The sequence below is a fragment of the Sprattus sprattus genome (genome assembly GCF_963457725.1).
Source record: "Sprattus sprattus genome assembly, chromosome: 1".
Lineage (NCBI taxonomy): Eukaryota > Metazoa > Chordata > Actinopteri > Clupeiformes > Clupeidae > Sprattus > Sprattus sprattus.
In genome coordinates this window covers 42,153,803-42,175,289 of record NC_137920.1, presented here as the reverse complement: position 1 = coordinate 42,175,289, position 21,487 = coordinate 42,153,803, and the positions used below count along the sequence as shown (strand labels likewise).

At 39.1% G+C, this 21,487-nt stretch overlaps 1 protein-coding gene across 1 annotated transcript; it reads right to left on the bottom strand.

Annotated features, from left to right (window-relative positions):
• Nucleotides 1–6,612: 6,612 nt before the first annotated feature.
• Nucleotides 6,613–12,378, bottom strand: LOC308360765 (LITAF domain-containing protein-like; the record flags this gene model as incomplete). Its single annotated transcript, XM_080832875.1, has 4 exons — nucleotides 6,613–6,718; nucleotides 7,255–7,396; nucleotides 12,097–12,156; nucleotides 12,285–12,378. 4 exons carry the CDS (start codon nucleotides 12,376–12,378, stop codon nucleotides 6,613–6,615), a joined length of 402 nt encoding a protein of 133 aa, XP_080689001.1.
• Between the last annotated feature and the right edge of the window lie 9,109 nt (nucleotides 12,379–21,487).

The window sequence follows — 21,487 nt, the reverse complement described above, 5'->3', positions numbered from 1 at the left end:
TGGAACAAGGAACAGGTTGTGCTTAGGCAGGGGAAGGAAATCTACCAGCAAGCCTGCTCTACTCAGCAACAACGCCAGCCAGCACACCCCAGGCAGACCTGGCCAAGACTAATCGAAGATATCAGAGAAATTTGTGAGTGCTTGGTCTGCATTTCAAGAGCAATTAAGCATCGATCACTTAGAAGACAGATTCTGCCCCTCAGCCCTACAGTGAGCCAAGTGCATCAGAGCAGCCCAGTTTGATAGCTGGTATGACCTCTCTTTAATCTTGCATGCATATAGGAGTAGAAAGATAGATATATGTCTGATGTGTCTGATATGCATACATAACAACAGCCAGAAAAATGGGGTTTGGTAGTTTTCACAAAATAGTGCAAGTTGTATTCAGATGAACCCTGAGCCTGAACCGTCTGGTGCAAGCACAAAGGCAACGTTGGCAAGAATGTGTTCCTGTCCACAATGAGCCCTCCGATCACCGCTTTTATTACATCGCGACTAGACTACTGCAATGTTCTTCTGTCCAGATGTAGCAACACATAAATAAAGAGCCTCAAACTTATACGGAACAAAGCTGCTTGCGCACTTACTCGAAGTAAAGAATATGGACATACAGCCGTGGAAAAAATTAAGAGACCACTTTAAAAAAATTATCAGTTTTTCTGGTTTTACTATTTATTGGTATGTGTTTGAGTAAAATTAACATTTTTGTTTCATTTTATAAACTACTGACAACATGTCTACCGAATTTCAGATAAAAATACTGTCATTTAGAGCATTATTTGCAGAAAAATGACAATTGGTCAAAATAACAAAAAAGATGCGGTGTTTCCAGATATTGATATCTGATCTCTTCCTAAGTTAAAGCATTAGTTTTGTGTAGTTTAAAAATGAATATGAACTTGTTTTCTTTGCATTATTCGAGATCTGAAAACATTTCATTTATTTTGCTATTTTGACCAATTGTCATTTTTCTGCAAAAAAATGCTCTAAATGACAATATTTTTATTTGAAATTTGGTAGAAATGTTGTCAGTAATTTATAGAATTAAACAAAAATGTTAACTTTACTTTAACTCATACCAATAAATAGTTAAACCAGAGAAACTGATAATTTTGAAGTGGTCTCTTATTGTTTTCCGCGGCTGTATATCACCTGTACTAGCCACTCTGCAGTGGCTCCTTCTAACATGCAAAGCTATAAACGGCTTAGCAAATTACCTCAGGGAATTAATTGTCTTCTATTGCCCAGTGAGACCACTTTGTTCCCAGAGTGCAGGTCTCTGTAATTCCAAGAATATAAAAAAGCACAATAGGAGGCAGTAGTCTTCTGCTATCGAGCCCCCTCCTGTGAAATAGTTTTTCTACCTCTATCCGAGAAGCAGACACCCTTTCAATCTTTAAATCTAGACTTAAAACATTCCTTTTTTGTGCATCCCATAGTCATGAATAATGGATCAAAATCCAGCACCTGTCGCAACATACTTAATTCTTCTTTTCAGCCATGTTAGTGTATTTAGCAGACACACACACACACACACACACACACACACACACACACACACACACACACAGAGACACACAAACACGCGCACACACACATGCACACACACACACACACACACACACACACACACACACACACACACACACACACACACACACACACACACACACACCTTCCTATTCTAAAATGTCTCTGCTGTCGGATGCTGCTGTAGTCTCTCCACCTGATTTACCAGCAGGAAACCCTCTGTCTACACATTCCCCTCTCCACCACACTGTCATGCATTCATTATGCCCTGTTCACGACACATCTACATACTCTGTGCATGGTGCTGTTAACCCATAATGTAAATAATTGCCACAATCGACAGTTTTCTATTTTATTGCTCAGGTAGCTGTCCAACTACATGCCCACTTGACCAGTGGCGGCTCCTGAAAAAATTCTCAGGGGGGGCAATTTTTTTTTTTTATGATTAAGGCGACCTATTCAGTAGGTACATTAAGTTATCCGATTTACTCATGCAGCAATACCCTTTGGCAGCAACCAACAGTAATATCTCCCCTCTTTCTACATAGCTAGAGTAGCAAGATACAAGTGGAACGCTATGGAAGAAAGTTACATTCAGGAGCCTTCATAAGCAAACATGATGTGGCTCCACATTAAATTATCCCACTTTTTCGTTATCCACACGTCTCAAATGTTGTATGTTGTAACATAGCTGAACAGGACACATGATATGTCCACTAACAACATAAAGAAGGGGGCAACATACGTCAAAACCAACGATATTTATTGACTGAAAGTATTGGCTTACAAAAGCAAAATAAGTCATCACATAAAAAATTATTCAAAGATAGTTCACACTGTGAAACCTATGAAAAGTGACAGTGGTAAATAGAAATACAGACCGCGTTAGCCACTTCACGACCGCGATTTTCTTTTGTTCCAATTTCCCTCCCTTTGTAGAAAACTGTTGAATGGATACTTTTGGTCTAGGAAGTCCTAATTGTTTTTTTGGTCAATTTATCTTCATTATTACGCTGACTAAAAAGAAGTTTCTGTCAAAGAGCGGATGGAATTGTTGTGCTGAACAGGTGCCATCTTGACATGCCTTTGTCGAAGCTGTGTGACGTCCTCATTGGCTTTTACCATAGCCTTTTGCGTCGCTTACTTATGACTAGACTTGGAGGGGCGAGCCCTCCCGGAAGCCATAGAGAATGCATTGAGAGCTCTGTTTTGTGAAAAAAACGCATTTAACATGGGAGTCAATGGGAGAGGTCTGGGGCGATTTTCATTTCGTCCCAGATCGCCCTGAAGGGGCGGGGCCATTTGAATCTTGACTCTAGGCTGACTGAATGACTGTTACCTGATTCGACAATGACATACAGAGGCAGATAAGACGGTCTAGTGGTAGAATCCGACAGAAAAAATATATGAAATTTACATTTACATGTAGTCGTGCAATTGAATTTATACATCAGGAATTTTTTTTTTATTATAATTTTTTTTTTTTTTTCCCTTCTTCTTTTTCCCATAGGCAGTGCGTCGCCCAATCGCCCTTATGGACGAGCCGCCACTGCACTTGACCCCATCCCATCCAACATCCTTCAAGCCATATCGCCTGCCGTCCTACTGGCAATAACACAAGTGATTAATGCTTAAATTAATTCTGGAACATTTCTTTCTTCATTCAAAGTGGCTAGGGTAACGCCCAGTGGCGAAGCTGCCACCCTAAAACATTTGCTTGCCACCCCACTTGCCACCCAGGTTGTCAGAAGTGTCTCCTATAATATACTATTCATTTATTGAATGGTATTATATTTTTGCTACTTAAGCTGTTGATCTCTTTGGCAGCTTGTTCTAAAATCTTTAAGTTCCCCCTCCCCTGTAAAATGGTTGAGTCCATGAGTCCGCTTTGCTGCGTGGTTGTATCTCACGCTACATTCCAGTGAAGGAAAGAACCAGTTTGGAAGCATTTGAGAAACATAAAACAAACTTGAGACAAGCCTACTGTAGGCTTGCAGTGATAAAATAATCTACAGTACTGCTGAATCGTGAATCAATAAAATGTGATGGGTGGTCATATGTGATAGACAGTTCCGTTGTAATTTCAATCGTTTATTTAATTGCTAGCTTGCAAAAATCAGTAGCATACAGTAGCTAGCTCGCTATACAGCTTGCTTGCGCTACCTAGCTTAGCTAACTAACGTCTTTAGTAGGCTACAGTAAAGTGGACTGACAGAAAATGTTATTGCAGCTTTTATTTTCATTACGTATCATTAAGAAATCAGATTTAAGATACCACTAACCGTTTTGTCACAAAAAGCCTTTTTTTCTGGCTGTTACTCCGTCATGTAGCCTACAGTTAACTCAGTAACAGTAAATAGTGTGCGTTCTTTTGTCCACCCTATATTTCGCTAGCTAGTTAGTCTAGCTTTGGTATAATTTTTTTTGTATGTGATAACCCAATACATACAGAACAAGCCATTAGAAATTAAATTGGCCATTTAGAAACGTATTTGTCATTATGAAGGGAAATATGTCATGAACGTTTTGCTGCTGAATATGTTAATATATGTAATATCTGACAGTGTTTTAAGTCTTATTAAAAAAGACAAATATTTGTTCTGGCTTTTTGTAACAATATCTAGTCAGTGTGACAAAACGCGTCTGTGAATAAACTGGTCTAAATGAAATAGCAATGAGAAAAGCTTGAGAGTGTGTTTTTTTTCTACTGTAAGTAAACAATCTTTTACCCGCACCCAAAATTGCCTTTATTTTGGATGTAGAGCGCGCCTATCCCTACACAAAAATGTGTGTGTGATATGCCACCCTTGAATTTCAACTTGCCACCCTTCTGCCACCCCATGTAAAATTTTCTAGAATCGCCACTGGTAACGCCGCTGCTCAAGAAGCCGTCTCTCTATCCAACCCAGGTGGAAAACTATCGACTGGTCTCACTTCTCACGCTCCTATCTAAAACCTATCAAGGAACAATCTCCTTGATCCAAACCAGTCTAGTATAAAAAGCGGTCACTCCACAGAAATAGCCCTGTTGACTGTGACAGCTTAATCCTAAGCTCTCGTCCTGTTTCACTTATCAGCTGCGTTTGATACAGTCAACCACCGCATCCTTCTGTCTATACTGTCAAGTATGGGCATTTCTGGCAAGGCACACTCCTGGTTTGACTCATACACTACTTGGGGCTCGTTCAATCATGGCAAGGTCAGTTGTCTGTACCTCACCGCCTCACCAAAGGGGTGCCCCAAGGCTCGGTGATGGGACCACTTCTCTTTGCCATTTACACCACCTCGCTGGACACTCGAATGGTTTTTCCTATCACTGTTATGCCAATGATACTCAACTGTTTCTGTCTTTCCCTCCTGAGGACACCACTGTCTCTGTGCGGATCTCGGACTGTCTTGCTGATATATCTACATGGATGAAAAATCACCCCCTTCATCTGAACCTGGCCAAAACAGAACTGATGGTCTCCACATATCAACATCAGTATCAATATTGACTCCTTATGTCTTGTTCCATCCAAAACAGCAAGAAACCTCGGGGTCATTATTGATGACCAACTGACTTTCACGGACCACATTGCCTGTGTCTCTAGGTCCTGCCGCTTTGCGCTATTCAACATCCGCAAAATCAAGCCATACCTAACCCAGTTTGCCACCCAGCTGCTGGTGCAAACCTTGGTGAGTTCCCACCTTGATAACTGCAATGCCCTCCTAACGGGCCTGCCGACTTGCGTGATGAAACCACTACAGATGGCACAGTCTTCATTACACTGCAATACTACAAAAGCCACAGTCAAGCCTTCATTCCACTGCAATACTACACAAGGCACAGTCAAGACTTCATTACACTTCAATACTACACAAGGCACAGTCAAGACTTCATTACACTTCAATACTACGCAAGGCACAGTCAAGACTGCAATACTGAACAAGGCACAGTCAAGACTTCAAATGTTTAAAGATGTTTTTCTACTGTGGGTAGGGGCCTCACACAAGATCTGTCTATGTCACATGCGTACCTGACCAGACCAGTTCCCCTCTAGTCTCATCAAAGATCACACCCCACTATTTCTTGCTAGAGGGATACCCAAAGTAAGGATTGTGAAGGGGCGGGGGGAAACTCCCAGACGATCAGAGATGTCTTGAAGTAACATAAGTAACATCGTTATTGTTGCCATCAGGCATCTAATTTGCTATCTAGTTAGCTACAGTATCTCAAATAGATAGTAGCCAACTTGATGACTGACCAAAACCTGTAAAATGGCTGATCAGCTGTTATCCATCATTATTAAGCTAACTGCTGTTCTCAGCTGAATGCTTTTGGTTGTTTGTCGTGTTCTACAGACAAGGCTAATGTACCTCTGATAGCTTTACATAGACAAGGCTAATGTACCTCTGATAGCTATACAGAGACAAGGCTAGCGTACCTCTGACACCTCTGGCACAATCACCATGGTGCTGCTGAGTAGTGGTGAAATTACATCATCAAACTTCGAGATTCTCGTTTGACATAGTTGTTAATCCAGTGGTGGGCAAGCTACAACTGGGTTAAGTGTGGCTTCCTGAGTGAGCTGGTAGTTTAAGGTGTGGGATACAAATATAATCAGATGGGGGAAAGATTTAATTTCTTTTTTTTAATAATTCAAAAGTCTTTTTGGATGCATTTTTTAGAGATACACTGTACATTAATATGAAGATACAATCAACTAGCATAGAAAGTGTCAAAGTAGAGTCTGTAGGGAAGGGGTTGATGGTTGGTATCAAAATAAAATATGTATATCCTAAAATATATTCCTTATTACTTAAATATGTAGTGTACCGTACACATTGTCTGGAAAAGTGTCATAAGTCATTAAACTGCAGAAAAACAAAACGAAACAAGTACAACCACCAGGTGTTTCCTTAAACTGCTATAGCACAATTATTATGATAAAATGTTATTGATGAAAGTATTTGCATGTAAAACATACAGACAGCAATAAATAAGTGTTCTTTATTTTCAGTGGATACGAATCTAGAGTTTTGTGTGTGTGGCAATGATTTGGTATGATTGGTATATTTGGTATTGCAGAAGCAGGTCTTTCACAGCCGCTTGTAGCGGTACAGCACGTGGTGGCAGTTTGGGCACGTGTGCTCCACATCCTTACAGGAATCCACACAGAATGGGATGAAGGAACAGGGCCAGCAGCTGCAAGAGACATTTTAATGACCATCTTTGTAACCCCACAACAGGAATGTAGATACAAGTATAAAGAAAGATGTTGATTGAACATTGTATTTCATGTCATGGAGGTTATGTTTTCAGTTTGTCTGTTTGGCATGATTCCACAAAAACTACCAGAACAACTTTCATGAACCTTGGTGGAAGGGTAGAGCATGTGCCAAGGAAGAACCCATTACATTTTGGAGCAGATCGACACCACAGGGCAGATCCAGGGATGTATTTTCAATTTCTTTAACATTGCAAGATGCATTTGGAGGTCTGCGCTCTCAGAGTGCCCTTTTAGTTGAGTTATTGTTGCTCATGCTAAGTCTTTGATTTAAACAATACAATTATCACTTAACTTATTAGACAACAAAAGAGACAATTTTTTCATAAAAAATAACACATTTAAAAGTAGGCCTCATGTATGTGTACTTACACACTTAGGTAACACATTTAGCAAGTCAAAAAGCAATTTCAATTTGGGGGTAAATTCAAACAAGCCGAAATGGGACACTTACAAGAACAGGAAGAGGCCGCCACAGAGGAGCCAGGTCAGAAGGCCGTTTGTGTGTTTGGTTGCAGTCGTAATATGTTGCTGACAATGAGGACACTGTGTCTGACCAGGGACATCAGACAAATTTGGCTGTACCAACACCGTCACTGCACAAAAAAAGCAAATGGACACAAAACACAAATTAACACAAAACACAAACAGACCTTTTAATATTTTTATATATTAGTTTCTCTTTTGGTTCTGTCAGGACTTTGAGCGGCGATTGCCATAAGTTGGCACATTGGCGGCATCTGGTGGCCAAAGGACAAAATAACGCTTGTTTTCGCACACATGTGCCTCTGTTGTGATTTTGTGTTCTCACCTGTTTCTCGTTATGTGCCCTCACCTGTTTCCCGTTGTGTGCCCTCACCTGTAACTAATTGCCTGCCCTCACCTGTGTTACACTGTATGTTTGCCTCCTTTCTCCCAATTGACCCTTCCGCAAACTCCGCCCCCCTTAGCAACGTTTGGTATATCAGTCAAGCATTCACGTTTCCCAGGTTCTCAGCATTGGTATGAATGGGGTGGCAACATGTTTTCAACCGTGTCAATTTCAGCTCTACCCAAAGAAATCATAAGCTTTTTTGGAAAAACAGCAAGATCTCAGATCGAAGCAGGCAAAATGGTCTGCAATATGCTTATATAGGCTACAACCACGACATTACATGCCGTGTTTGTAGACAGACAAATGCTAAGGCTAACAGGTTCATTCCAGCTATGTTTATTTGTTCTATTATCTACACAGTCGCCGCTACGCAAACATGTAAGGTGGTAAAACTGAATCGTATTTTAAGCAAGGGTTTTCTCACGTTTTCGAAGCAGTGGGCAGATTTTAGCGACATAGCTTCTTGGAACAAAGTAGGTGCTTCTGTTTACGTTGCTGACATTCAGCTGATGGGGGGGGGTCGTCTACATTGTTTGATCCACAGCAGGCATTTCTCTCTCTGGGTCTTGGGTTTCGGGAAGGGATAAAATGTTACCCCTCCCTCCAGCCTTTTTGGATATCGACTGTCAGAATTACACACTCCATAAGCACAACGTTTCATTTTCTCTTCTCGAGCAAACGTCTCTCTCATTGACTTCCATTCATCAAAATGGCTCGCTTGACTGAGGTCCCGAGCTTAGTAACCGTTGCTATGCTATGATTGATCAGTTACCGTTTTGGGGAGTGGTCGCGGAAGGGTCAATTAGCCAGGAGTTAAATACCTGGCTAGTTTCCCTGCCCTTTATCGGGTCGTTATAGTGTTTCATGTCTGTCCAGCACAAGTTTAAGGTTTGTTCCCTGTGCAGTTCTCAAACTGCTTTTGTATGCGTTTGCTCTTAAGCTTCGCCTCTCGCTGCTAGGGTAGTTCCCTATGATAGCTACGCAGTTAGTAGCTCTTTGATTAACTGCCTTTTGCATTGTATTACACTGTTGGTGTTTTTTTGAGTTAAAGTAGTTTTGCAAAGTATCTCCTGTGTTTTGGACTGTAACCTGTTTTGCCACATCCTCTGTTTTTGGGAATCTCTTCCGTATTTTGAGAAAGTGTTGCTGGGAAGAGACCCTGTTGAATAGGGTCCTCTTACTAGCTCACATGGCTAAGCGCTGGTTCCCCACACCCAGCATCTAGGGTTCAATCCCAGAGTAAAGCCTGATCGGTACATATATTATAAATTATATAGGAATCATTTATACGTATGAATTAAAGGTAATGATAATTCTAAGGCCTTTTCACACATTAGATTACGCTCCTAAAGCGCTAGTAAACTCTTAGCTTGCCGTATTTAACAATCCGAATCTGAAAGAACAATAAATACTATTCAGCTAGATGATGGGTTGGAGACTAGTGACCTTAAAGAAATTAATAAAGCTTTTTACGAGAAATGATTGCCTACAGCACAGACCCTTCAGCCTCAGACTTGCAAAAACAAAAATATTTTTTGGATTCATTGAACATCAAGCCTTTTCAAAAAAACGTCCTGGATGATTTAGACCTAGACATTACCATTGAGGAATTGTCTGCAGCCACTGGGAGTATAAAATGGGGTAAGACGCCTGGCCAGGATTCGATTCCCATTGAAATCTATAAAGCTTTTCAGGACGTGCTACTGCCACCTTAACTTGAAATGTATTTAGAGTCCTTAGCTAGTGGGTCTTTCCCCCCCTCTCTAAATATGGCAGTAATCACACTTTTGTTAAAACCAGGTAAAGCATCTAACCTTTGTGGATCTAATGAACCAATATCACTTCGATCTCAAAATTCTCTGCAAAGCATTAGCGAGACGGTTAGATACACTTCTACCACAAATGGTGCACTCTGACCAAAACGGCTTTGTTCAGGGATGACAAGGTTTTCATAATATAAGACGAGTTCTTAATATTTTGTTTGAAAATTCAGGATGTATGGACACTGCTATTTTGTCGTTGGATGCCGAGAAGGCCTTTGACAAGGTGGAGTGGCACTTCCTGTTTGAGGTTCTTCAAAGAATCGGCATAAAGAAGACATTTCTCTGCTGGATCAGACTACTTTATGCTGCCCCCCAGGCTGAACTTTATGCTGCCCCCTGTCTCCACTGTTATTTTCCTGGCAATTGAGCCGCTTGCCATGACAATTCGCAACCATAATAGTTAAAAGGGATAAGGATAGGAGATATGGAACATCGTATAGCACTGTATGCTGATGATGCAATTTAGTTTTGCTCTTATTTGAAACAGACTTTACCAGCTCTATTGGACCTTATTAACTATTTTGGCACCTTTGCGGGATACAAAATGAATTTCTCCAAATCTGATATATTATTCATGAATGAAAAGGAATGACTACACCCCCCAATTCATACTCCTTTTATGGTTTCACTAAATGGCTTCACATACCTGGGTGTTAAGATTGCCCCTACCACCGACAAAATTGTTCCTAATAACTACAATACCTTAACAGATAAGGTCACCCAACTTATAAATAGATGGAACAATCTACCCATTTCTATGATTGGCTGGATAAATGTATTGAAAATGTCAATTTTACTGAAGTTTTTGTATCTCTTTCAATCTATTCCACTTGCTCCTCCACCTTCACTCATTAATTGTCTTAATAAGCTTTTTTCCAACTTTATATGAAACAACAAGCGTCCCAGGCTCAGGCTTTCCCTATTCCCTATCCTCCAAGAAGATATTTTTTTCCCCCCTTTCATTAATACTTTCCTTGACACCCTTGATGCACCCTAATTGATTTCTGCTCCTCGAAACCCTCTTTTTATCTTTAAATCGTTTCCTCATTCATTAATATTTCTTTTTTTTATTATTACTTTAACTTACTTTGTTACTTGTTTTCCATGACGAAGGAACGTGAACTGTTTTTGATATTTCATAGGATCTCGATTGTTTTTTTTGTATACCTCGAACATTGGATGGCGAGCTACCCAAGATAGAAGAAACTACTGTTCCGGACTTGAACCAGCTAAGCTTCACTTACAGTGATTAGAATACACCATTACACACACTATTTGTTTTGTCTGATTAATTGTATTTTATTTGATAATTAATAGAGCTCTCTTTTTGATTTTTTATTATTGTTATTATTATTATTAGTGTTATTATTATATCATTATTATATTTATTAAAACCATTTTATTTATTATAGATAGACTGGTCTTGTTGTCAGTTTTCTCCCCCCTCCAATGCCGAGCCTATAACTAGCCCTTAACCGATATCGTATATCAATATCATAACCTGAATCATAGACATAGATTGTTCCGCTCCTTGTTGAGTACAGGGGCGCTACACCTTCTTCAAATGTAAAGTCCAAAAAGGTACCTTATTTCATTGCATGTGGGAATGTCAAAAGATACTTTCTTTTTGGGGGAAGGTGTTGGACCTTGCAAGCCAAATCATTGGCAAGGAAGTGCCTCTTAGTCCTAAACTGTGCTTATTGAATCTCTATCCAGAGAACTTCACTACCTCTAAAAAAGTTAGGTCTCTACTGAATATTTGTTTTCTGGAAGCCAAGCGATGTATAGCTCTATCATGGAGATCTGATACACCCTGTGCCACATCACAATGGTTGAGGGGAATGACTTCTTACTTAGCTTTAGAAAAGATAAGTTACACACACAAAAATAGACGTTTTGGAAACATGGAACATTTTCTACAATTTCCTTGAGAATAACAACATGGATTTTGATGGTTGGTTGGATGATAAAATGGATTGAGTACTTTTTACTTTAGTTTTGTTTTGTTTGTTTTCATTCTGTTCTCCCCTTTAATGCTAGTTAGCTGATGTAATCTTAATGACTGTAACACACTGTCTACTGTGACACAAACATATATGTGCTATATGTGAGAGCAAATTGCATTAGATGTGCCTTGTTTTGTTGTCTTGTATTGTTTGTCTGTAAAATGAACAAAATTCTTAATAAATATACAGTATGTTTTTAAAAAAAAACAAGCTCCTTGTATTCCCATCCAATCTGGCTGTCCACAGAATATTACCATTCAGCTTCTTTCATCTTTATTACCCCAACTCCAGGGTACTGGCAGGTCCTGGGCGCTGATCTAATTGGGCCGCTCCCAGAGCTGAGCAAGGGCTGCAGCCATCAAGCATGACTTGTTTATTTCTTCATACAAGGTGTGTCTAAATCCCATTGGGAAAGGGAATTGTACTCTTCATGGCATGAGAGCAATGTCCACCAATAGAAGGTGCAGTAAAGACCACGTCTACAGGCTTGACTACACTACATTAATCACCGGCCTGTGTAGTCAAACAGGTTGTTTTCCAGGGGATTTGAAAGTCAATAGTTTCTGAACTGGTTAAAAAGCATTCATACTCACCCACGTGTGCTGCGGCTGGCTGGTTCATTCCGTATTGAGTTGGCGGATATTGGCCTGGACCTATATGAAAGGGGTAAAGAGCCAACCAACAAATTATTTTTCAAAACACATAGGAAAACATATGCTAACCACCCCACAACATGAACAGAGATAAACAGCGGCCATGCTTGTCTGAGAAAGCAGCTGACCTTGCTGGTGTGCAGGTAATGGCGGATAAGCGGCACCATAGCCAGGACCTGTGGGTAATCCCGGGTAAGGAGGAGGAACTGGATCCTTTTCCATGATCTAACTGCGACAAAATAAATAAAAAGTGATATTAAGTTGCTTGTGATCCCAAAAGAGTATTCAAACACACTCACATTCACACATCAACAATGAATGACGGGGGACACAAATGAGACTTTTTGTCACATCTTATTTCTTTGAGTTGCCTTAAGACAGATTTAAGAAAATAAATAATGAAGACAATTTTATTTAAAAAATAAGGATTTTAGTTCAGTTTATTTCCCTGTGCATCCTGTAACCATATTACTTGTTCTGAAGTGAGATGTACAGTACATTGTACTTATCAGTTATTTAATTATTACAGACAGCCTTAGTATAAAGTCAGGCCTGAAAAACTGTAGAGGACAATTCAAAAGATGCAAAGTAGAAAGAGGGCTAAACATGAGAGATAAATAAGTGGAAAAAGCTGCACATAGAAAAGGAATGTGGGAGAACTAGAATCTTCGTCTGTTACACCCCACACACACAGTGACGTCAGTACAACACTCCTTAGCGCATTTTCACAGTAATATGTACATCTCTATCCTACGCCAGATAATATGCAAAGAGAGGTTAGTCAATAATTTACCCACCTGTCAAGAGAACCTAGCACATATCAAGAGTGGCTTCATAAGACACAGATAACACATAAGAAGCGAAAAGGGCCATTGTGAAAAGCCTTCACATTTTTCCATGTTGAACTTAATTCAAGCCAGCTAAAGTATTTACCTAGAATGACTTATACTACCCAAAACACCTGTCCTTCTTTCCCTCTAAGTTTGAAAGATGTCAGTTAATATCCAGTCATCATGCTATACAGTAACATCCAGTGGTGTAGTGGTCGGTGGAGAAGTGGTTATACTCTTAATTTTTTTAAGCAGCCCATACAGCACAGGATAAACGCCCTGTTTTGAGAAGTGGGTATACGCAATGCTGACTGAAAAATAAGTGGGTATACTCCGTATACCTGTGTATACCCAGGACTACACCACTGGTAACATCTACTCACCTGTATGTGTGTGCCACAGGAGATTCAGGTCTCTAACAGATGCTCCTTCAGTGCGTGGCAAAGGAAGACTGGGGTTAGAGCTGACCAAACTCCACACCCACTCATCAGATGGGCGTGTCCACATGTCTGTTTGTCTTTCACCTAGATCACACACAGGTAGTCATCAGCTGTGGGGGGTTTATTTAGCTTAAACAAACATGAATACAACCAGAATCACCCAGCTCAAACCAAACATACAGGTAATGCAGACCAGCATTGTTCCTGTGCTTTGTTTGTAAGTGTGTAGTTGTTTTAGAAGACCTCCTCGTCTGTTATATTGTATTTTTCAGTTCAGTTTGTTTATTTGATGAAGAGGGACAGTGTACATTAATAAACATTCAAATGTAAAGGTTAAACCGGATTTTGAACATTAAACAGCAGTTAAATTAGATCAGATCAGATGTGATCAGATTGTCCCAACTTAAAAGTCTGTACTGATGGAAGACTGAACAGTGATGGTGTGAATTAGGTTTTTTGACATGACTGGTTAAAGAGTAGTGGAGTTTTCAGTATAGACCTGTTCGGCGACACTCACTAAGTGGTTTAGTGAGCTAGATTCCAGGCTAAAAAAAGAGAACACCCCTTTATCGGGTTCGGCGAAGCAACTTCTGATAAATGACCATAGTAACATATCACTTAGCACTAACCTGCTCAAGGGCAGGCTAACCTAAGTTTAGCTGGCTAAGCTTGCCACACCCCTGGCAAAAGGAGGGATTCCATTGACCAAGGACTAAAAGGAGTCATATTAGATAGTTCGATTAGCGTAGGGAGAGAATTCTTTGCGATCGCCAAGATCCATTTTCCAACATGATAAGTTCTTGAGCGCTACTGATTCAGCCAAATTTTTTTTTTAATGTCGGCGATGCGGAGAACAAAGCACTCATAATTATACGACAGTGTGACAGTAACCAATCTCCCTTACGGAGATATTGGTGAAAGTTGTTTTACCTACCTTAGATCTTGATTTGATCATGTCCCTTCTACAATCACGATGTTATTAACCATACGTCATCAACAAATGCAACTTACATCATTGCAAACGTCTAGTTTTGCAAACGTGTCTAGTTTTTGTGCAGTAGTGAATGAAGTACTCTGTCTACTACACCATAGCATATCATTTTTGAAAAAAAATGATTAAGGTGGATGCATGATAAGAAGAGAGAAATACACACAATATATTTTCATTGCTTCAATTTATTGAATTTCTTATTAATACATTTACATTTAGTAATTTAGCAGATGGTTTTATTCAAAGTGATTTACAAGGAGATGTAAAACTGCATTTATTGCGGAGGTGAGGGAGGTCGAACCAGTGATCTGTTGCATGCTAGCCATGAGCTCTACCCGCTGCACCAAAGTCACATATTCGACACAGAAAAAGATATCACGTCTAAGACGGCCTATTGACAGTTTCTTATATTGCTGTCCCAGCGGCGGCAGTGTTGGATTTTGACATGATTATGGTCTTGAATTCTTCATAACGCGTTCATGGTGATATCCTGCCTTAGCGGAGAAAAAAATGAGTTCTTTGAGTTTAGACTATTGTACCGTTAAAAAAATCATAGTTTTGGTGATCAACCTTTCCTGCCTTTTGAAGGACGTGCGCGCGCAATTTATCTGACGAGTTTAGCCTGGGACAAATTTACTTGACGTTTATGTAATTTAGCGCACGTCGCCAGACCGGTATAGCCTGTTCTCATTTAACGAGCTAGATTATCTCATGTCACGAGCTAAATGTATTAACTTAGCTTCAGTTGTACCCTGAACAGGGCCCAGATGGGTAAGCAGTAGTTAATGTGAGATAAAATCAATGAGAACATATACATTTTAGCAGCCTCAGTGGACATGTGATTTCTAAGATGGCTAAAGTTGGCCAAGCTGAATTTAAAATTTTAGCATATTTTTCTTACATGTTTTTTAAAAGTAAGTTGATTATCAATCAAGATACTAACAACCTATTTGTATTCCTTCACAGTCTTGATTCTTTGATCAGAAATAAGCACATCGGGTTCAGTGTGAGAACATAGCAACATAGCAACGGTTTTGGAATTGTTAAGCTGAAGACAACATTTGTTTAACCAGTCAGACACATCAACCATGACCTTTGTAAGCCTAGCAGCGACCTCTACATTATTCTTACCCCATCCAAAGATCACAGTGTCGTCTGTGTACATCAGAACCTCACAATCTTGGCAAACAGATGGCAGATAGTTAATGTAAAGACTGTAGACAGATTTTTGAAGTTGGATAATACATTGTTTATTTTACAGTTTTTCTCTGTTCCTAAAACAAAGCGTTTATTTTACATTTTTCTTTCTTTTTTTGTTGACTGTATCAATATCCTATTGTTTGTTCTGTGTAAATCATCTACACATTCGGTTGTGTTTGCTCTGATGTAAAGGCTACAGCACTTTTGAAAAAAAAAAGAAATCTTTACTGTAAGTCGTTACTGTTTGTGAGTTGTTTTATATTTGAGTTAAAACATTATACAGTTACAATAATAACAGGAGAAAGCGTACAGTAACACTGGAGATGAAAAGGCATAATACTCCTGATAAGGCCTTCATACTAGTGTTTTCCCATTTCATAGTAGTGTTTTCCATTGAGCACATCAGTGTTCAATCGATGCTTAGAATATCTACTCATATAATGGTCTGTGTTTGTCATTTGAAAACAAAATACCCTTTTGAGGTGACATACAGTTTTTTACCATTGCTAAAACACATTCTTGAAACAGTCACTCATTTTCTCTAAACTCTAAACACAAAACCTCATCTTCAAGCACTATTTACAAAACCTCTGAATCCTCTTGCAAAATGAAACTTTCGCCTCAAAACAGTTTTACCTGTGCTCAAAATCAAACACTGCTGTCAAATCATAAACAAAGTGTTCAAAATTATATACACTTTCAAGCAGTCAGTAAACAATACACCAAAAAATAGAAAACACACTGTTCAAAACATATAGTTCTCAGGGAGAAGTACATTTTTTTTTTACCTCAAAACAAATTTCTTATTTACAGTTTTTTACAATTGCTAAAACACATTCTTGAAACAGTCACTCATTTTCTCTAAACTCTAAACACAAAACCTCATCTTCAAGCACTATTTACAAAACCTCTGAATCCTCTTGCAAAATGGAACTTTCGCCTCAAAACAGTTTTACCTGTGCTCAAAATCAAACACTGCTGTCAAATCATAAACAAAGTGTTCAAAATTATATACACTTTCAAGCAGTCAGTAAACAATACACCAAAAAATACAAAACACACTGTTCAAAACATATAGTTCTCAGGGAGAAGTAAAACATGTTTTACCTCAAAACAAATTTCATATTTACTGTATCTATCATTGACTTTTGATGAATGAAAACATGTTCTCTCATAGTAGCTATACAAATGTATCAGAAATTACTACTTTGCTTTGCTCTTACAGTTTTTCTCAATCGTTTTGCCGAATTTTTTCATTCACTGTTTACGTTTTCAAAACAGCTCACACACAGCCCGTAACAGAAGCTGAAATGACCAAAACACTGTATGATGTTTGTAGAATGACACTACCTTCTCAAAAACGTATCACACACCCATCAAAATCAAACATTTCTTTCAAAACCTACAATTTGTGCTCAATTGAAAATGTATGTTTTCTCATTTATTTAACAATGGATAGCAAAACTCAAAATACAGCTTTCAATATCAACCTATGAAACCATCACTTCAACTTTTGTGCAACACCATCACAGTATTGACTATTTTACCACTGACAACGTACTACAATTTGGGTTTTGTACTGAGCACTCTTACTTAGGGAATATACTGTCAGAAAATATTCGAAATCTGAAATTTGTACACAGTAAAATTTTGTAGTTCTGTTTTTGCATTGCTAAACACTATATCATATATATTCTCAACAAGGACCTGTCAACACCATTGATTACGTAACATTTGTTTTACTCTGCACAAAATGGCAAAGATTCTGACACAAAAATATTTACAGTATTGCAGTCCTTTTTCCACATTACATGTATATTCTGTACGTTACGTAAAATGACAGGTTTCATTATACAGTGAAAAGGTCAACTCTGTTCTGCAGTGAATAATCTCCCCCTTCCACCAGTGTGGGCCAGTGTGTTGATTCTGTAAAAATAGTGCAAAAGGCTGTAAATACTGTAAATATACATAAAGTAATCAGAATTCGACCGTATATGTTGTAAATAACTTTAGTGAAACTACAGTATACATTGTATTGTGACAACATACTTTAGAAAATTAAAGAAATGGTTGTTGCCAAGAGTGCAAATACAGTAAAACACAATGCATTATATTGACTGTGAAGGCCAGCAAAGTGTCATTGTCATTGATGAACGTACAAACAATTGATGCCACAGTATGACAGCTCAGGTTTTACTGTAAAGAAACCTTTGGCCAGCCTCTCTCATGGAGAGATCATGATTCATTATGGATCAATGACTCTTGCCCTAATTTCATTTGAGCATCTTACACAAATGCCACATCCCCTGACAGGGGCCCCTCTACCTCTACCACAACCTCTTCCTTGTCCTCATCCTAAGGTTGTTGGTGGTGGCCTATTCGATACATGCTTGGTATCAACTTCAATCTATTGACCCTTTTTTAGAGGTTGAGAACTGCTTGATTAGTTTTGCACAGAGAGTTCACACAGGTGCTGACGATATTTAGAATATAGAGAGCAGTGCCAGTAGGCTGCTACTAAGTGTCTTCAATGTGTTGACATGGTTATCCAATTAGGTTTTGTGTCTTTCTCTGAGAAGTGTGTAAACTGTTTTGAAAATTGTGTTGAAACTCAAAGAAATTTGCGTGAAAGCAATGAGAAATGGTAAACCCATTTGCCAGAGAAGACTCTTGCTGTGCAAAGAAGATGTGAGCATTAGATGAAGTTAACCCATGATTCGCTAAATGCCAGAAAACGATTGGGAAAAACTGTATTTGTGTTGGTTCTTTCTCCTTCTTGTACCCCTATAGTACTGTACCCTACATCTCACTACTCACAACTCACTCTTGTTCTTTGTTGATATGAACCTGCAGCCAGTCAAAATCTATTGAGCAATCAGTACTGTTACTGTACCAAATAGAAAGCACAATGTTCAGGGCCATACAACTTGTTTACGTATTGTCCTTATACAGCCTACAATGCACTGTAGGCCTACTACAATATACACTACCACAGTAAAAGGGACACAAATCAAAGGAGTCAACGTGGTTTTTACTTGTCCTCCTCCCCTCACATTGTTTCTTCTATTCATTCTCAGACTTTCTCCTTCCCACCTTCAACAACCTGCTTGCTCCCTAAACTGGCTCATATTGGTTGTGTCACATCATTTGATACAAGTTAAATCAATTTTGAGTGGTTGTGTTCAATCAATGACATTTTGTTCTCTATTTGTATTTGATTGTTGCCACTTGTGTTTACCAGTATGGATGACAAGTGAATTAGAGTGCAGAATGTGTTTTAAGACTGATAATGTGTTTAGAGTTTTGCTGAAAAGTCTAAGTGAGACCTGCAAATTGTGTTTTACCATGAGAAATAGTTTAAGGTATTGACAACAGACTGCACAATTAGCTTCATGAGTTCAGGCAACTGAGAACTTTGTTCAGCCAATGGGTTTTATTGTTTTAGCAATTGTAAAAAACTGTAATAGTGTTTTGAAAGCAAGGTAGCATTTTGCAAGAGATATAAAGGGTTTTGCATTTTGTGTGAGTGGTTTTGGGATTTGGGTTTAGTGTTCAGAGAAACCGAGGCATGCTTTGAAAAATTCAGTTCAAGCAACGGAGAAAAACTGTAATAGGTCTGTAATTGGCTGCTGAGTGCGGATCACCATTTTTAAAAATAGGAACTACAACTGCACGTTTCCAGTGTTCTGGAAAACACCCACGTTCTTGAGAGAATGAAAGGTTAGCAATATGGGTAGTAGGCTTTTTTAACAACAGGCAAAGGTCTTTTACCATTGCAGAGTCCATTTCAAATATGTCCTTTGACTCTTTGGGTTTGAATGATTCGATTATCTTCTCTACTTGTTCTTCAGATACCTTTTCAAGGTTAAATATTTTGATCGTATCTGAGTTATATCGCATCTTTGCACAGTTCCTGCTTGCCATGACATGACTAGAATTATGACGTATAAAACATGACATAATTATTCTGCGTGGCAAAGAACAGTAGCTGATCAAACAGCAATTTGTATATTATTGTAATGGGAGCCCTATCCTATCCTGAGCTCTGACAGTCTTGTCCATTACCTCTGATATTTTTTTAGACACATGTCACTAATGGCATCTTATTTATAAGGCTATGTAGGTCTAATTAGAAGGCGATCTGCCGATGAGCTTAAGGTGCTGTGATTGGTCAGCTAGGCAATACAAATTGTGTAATGAGATTGCAACATCTTAACAACAAAAGAAAAGGGCTGGAATTCAAAAAATTGTCAATTGTATTTTATACATAAAGAGAGACTATATGACTGTTCCCAGCCTCCTGGTTGGGCCTTCACAGCAACGTCCTCCTCTGGAACTGGTATGTCTTGCAGTTTGTCTTGCATTTTGAAGGGCAGTGCCTGAAAAAAGGCACACACGTGTTCCACTTCTGTCTGTAGTTTGTAATGATTCGCAAAAAGTGTTTTTGGAAATTGAAAAGCGGGGTAAAGGCTGATAATTAGCAGATTTGATATAAGGTTTTGTTTTTTGAGTGGTGGGTTTCAGAAATTATGTGGCGTACAAATTGTGATACCAAGCAATTTTTTTTAATGGAATACTAACTACTTACTAACCAAGAGTGATGTCATGCCGGGAAATATCAGACTGATGCTGTAACGCATCGACCGAGCGATAGCGAGGTTGATATGGCAAAGCCGAAGTCAGATATTTCCCTGCATGACCGAACGGTCGAGGTTGGTAAGTAGTTAATATTCCATTTAAAAAAAATACTTTCTCACAAAACTGGTACATCACACAATTTCTGTGGGATGCTGCCGTAGTCTCTCCACCTGATCAACACTCACGCAAGCACGCACGCATGAACACACTGAGTTAATTGTTGTATTTTGTACTGTGTGTAAGATGTTAAAGGACAGCTGTACTACTTTCTGCATTTCGGTTGGCATTGTAAAGGAAAAGAGACAGGAGTGATATGCTTGTCTATGACAACATTTGTATTTGTCTGTAATTCAGAAATAAAAGAGCGAAAGCACTGCAGTGTCCAACAGTCCTTTGCCCGACCGCCGCTACACCGGGAAAGACAATGTAATCGCTGTCACTATCAACAGCATGAGAGTCGGTTAGGGGAAATGGAGAAATCTTAATTTCTATCTAAGATTAGATAAGATATGGCTTGAGTACCTAGAACACACTGAGTTACCTTGTGTATACAGATATAGGATATTATATATTTTTTGTTTTGGTGGGGAGGTAAACACATCCAAGTACATGTACATGCATTCATATTTTTGCAAATGTTACATTGTGCTGGGTGATGGGAATGGAAGAATGGCAATGATCTAGACTAGACTATGTGTGAGATATCGAGGTATCACAGGCTAATCAGACAATCTGCTCTTTTGAGTTAGCATGACCTTTCACAAGTGCCAAATTGACTTTCAAATGACTAATGCAAATGTGATTACGTTCATTACACTGCAATACTACACAAGGCACAGTCAAGACTGCATCACTACACAAGGCACAGTCAAGACTGCCATACTACACAAGGCACAGTCAAGACTGCATCACTACACAAGGCACAGACAAGACTGCATCACTACACAAGGCACAGTCAAGACTGCCATACTACACAAGGCACAGACAAGACTGCATCACTACACAAGGCACAGTCAAGACTGCATCACTACACAAGGCACAGTCAAGACTGCATCACTACACAAGGCACAGTCAAGACTGCATCACTACACAAGGCACAGACAAGACTGCATCACTACACAAGGCACAGACAAGACTGCAATACTACACAAGGCACAGTCAAGACTGCATCACTACACAAGGCACAGACAAGACTTCATTCCACTGCTATGCTACACAAAGCACAGTCAAGA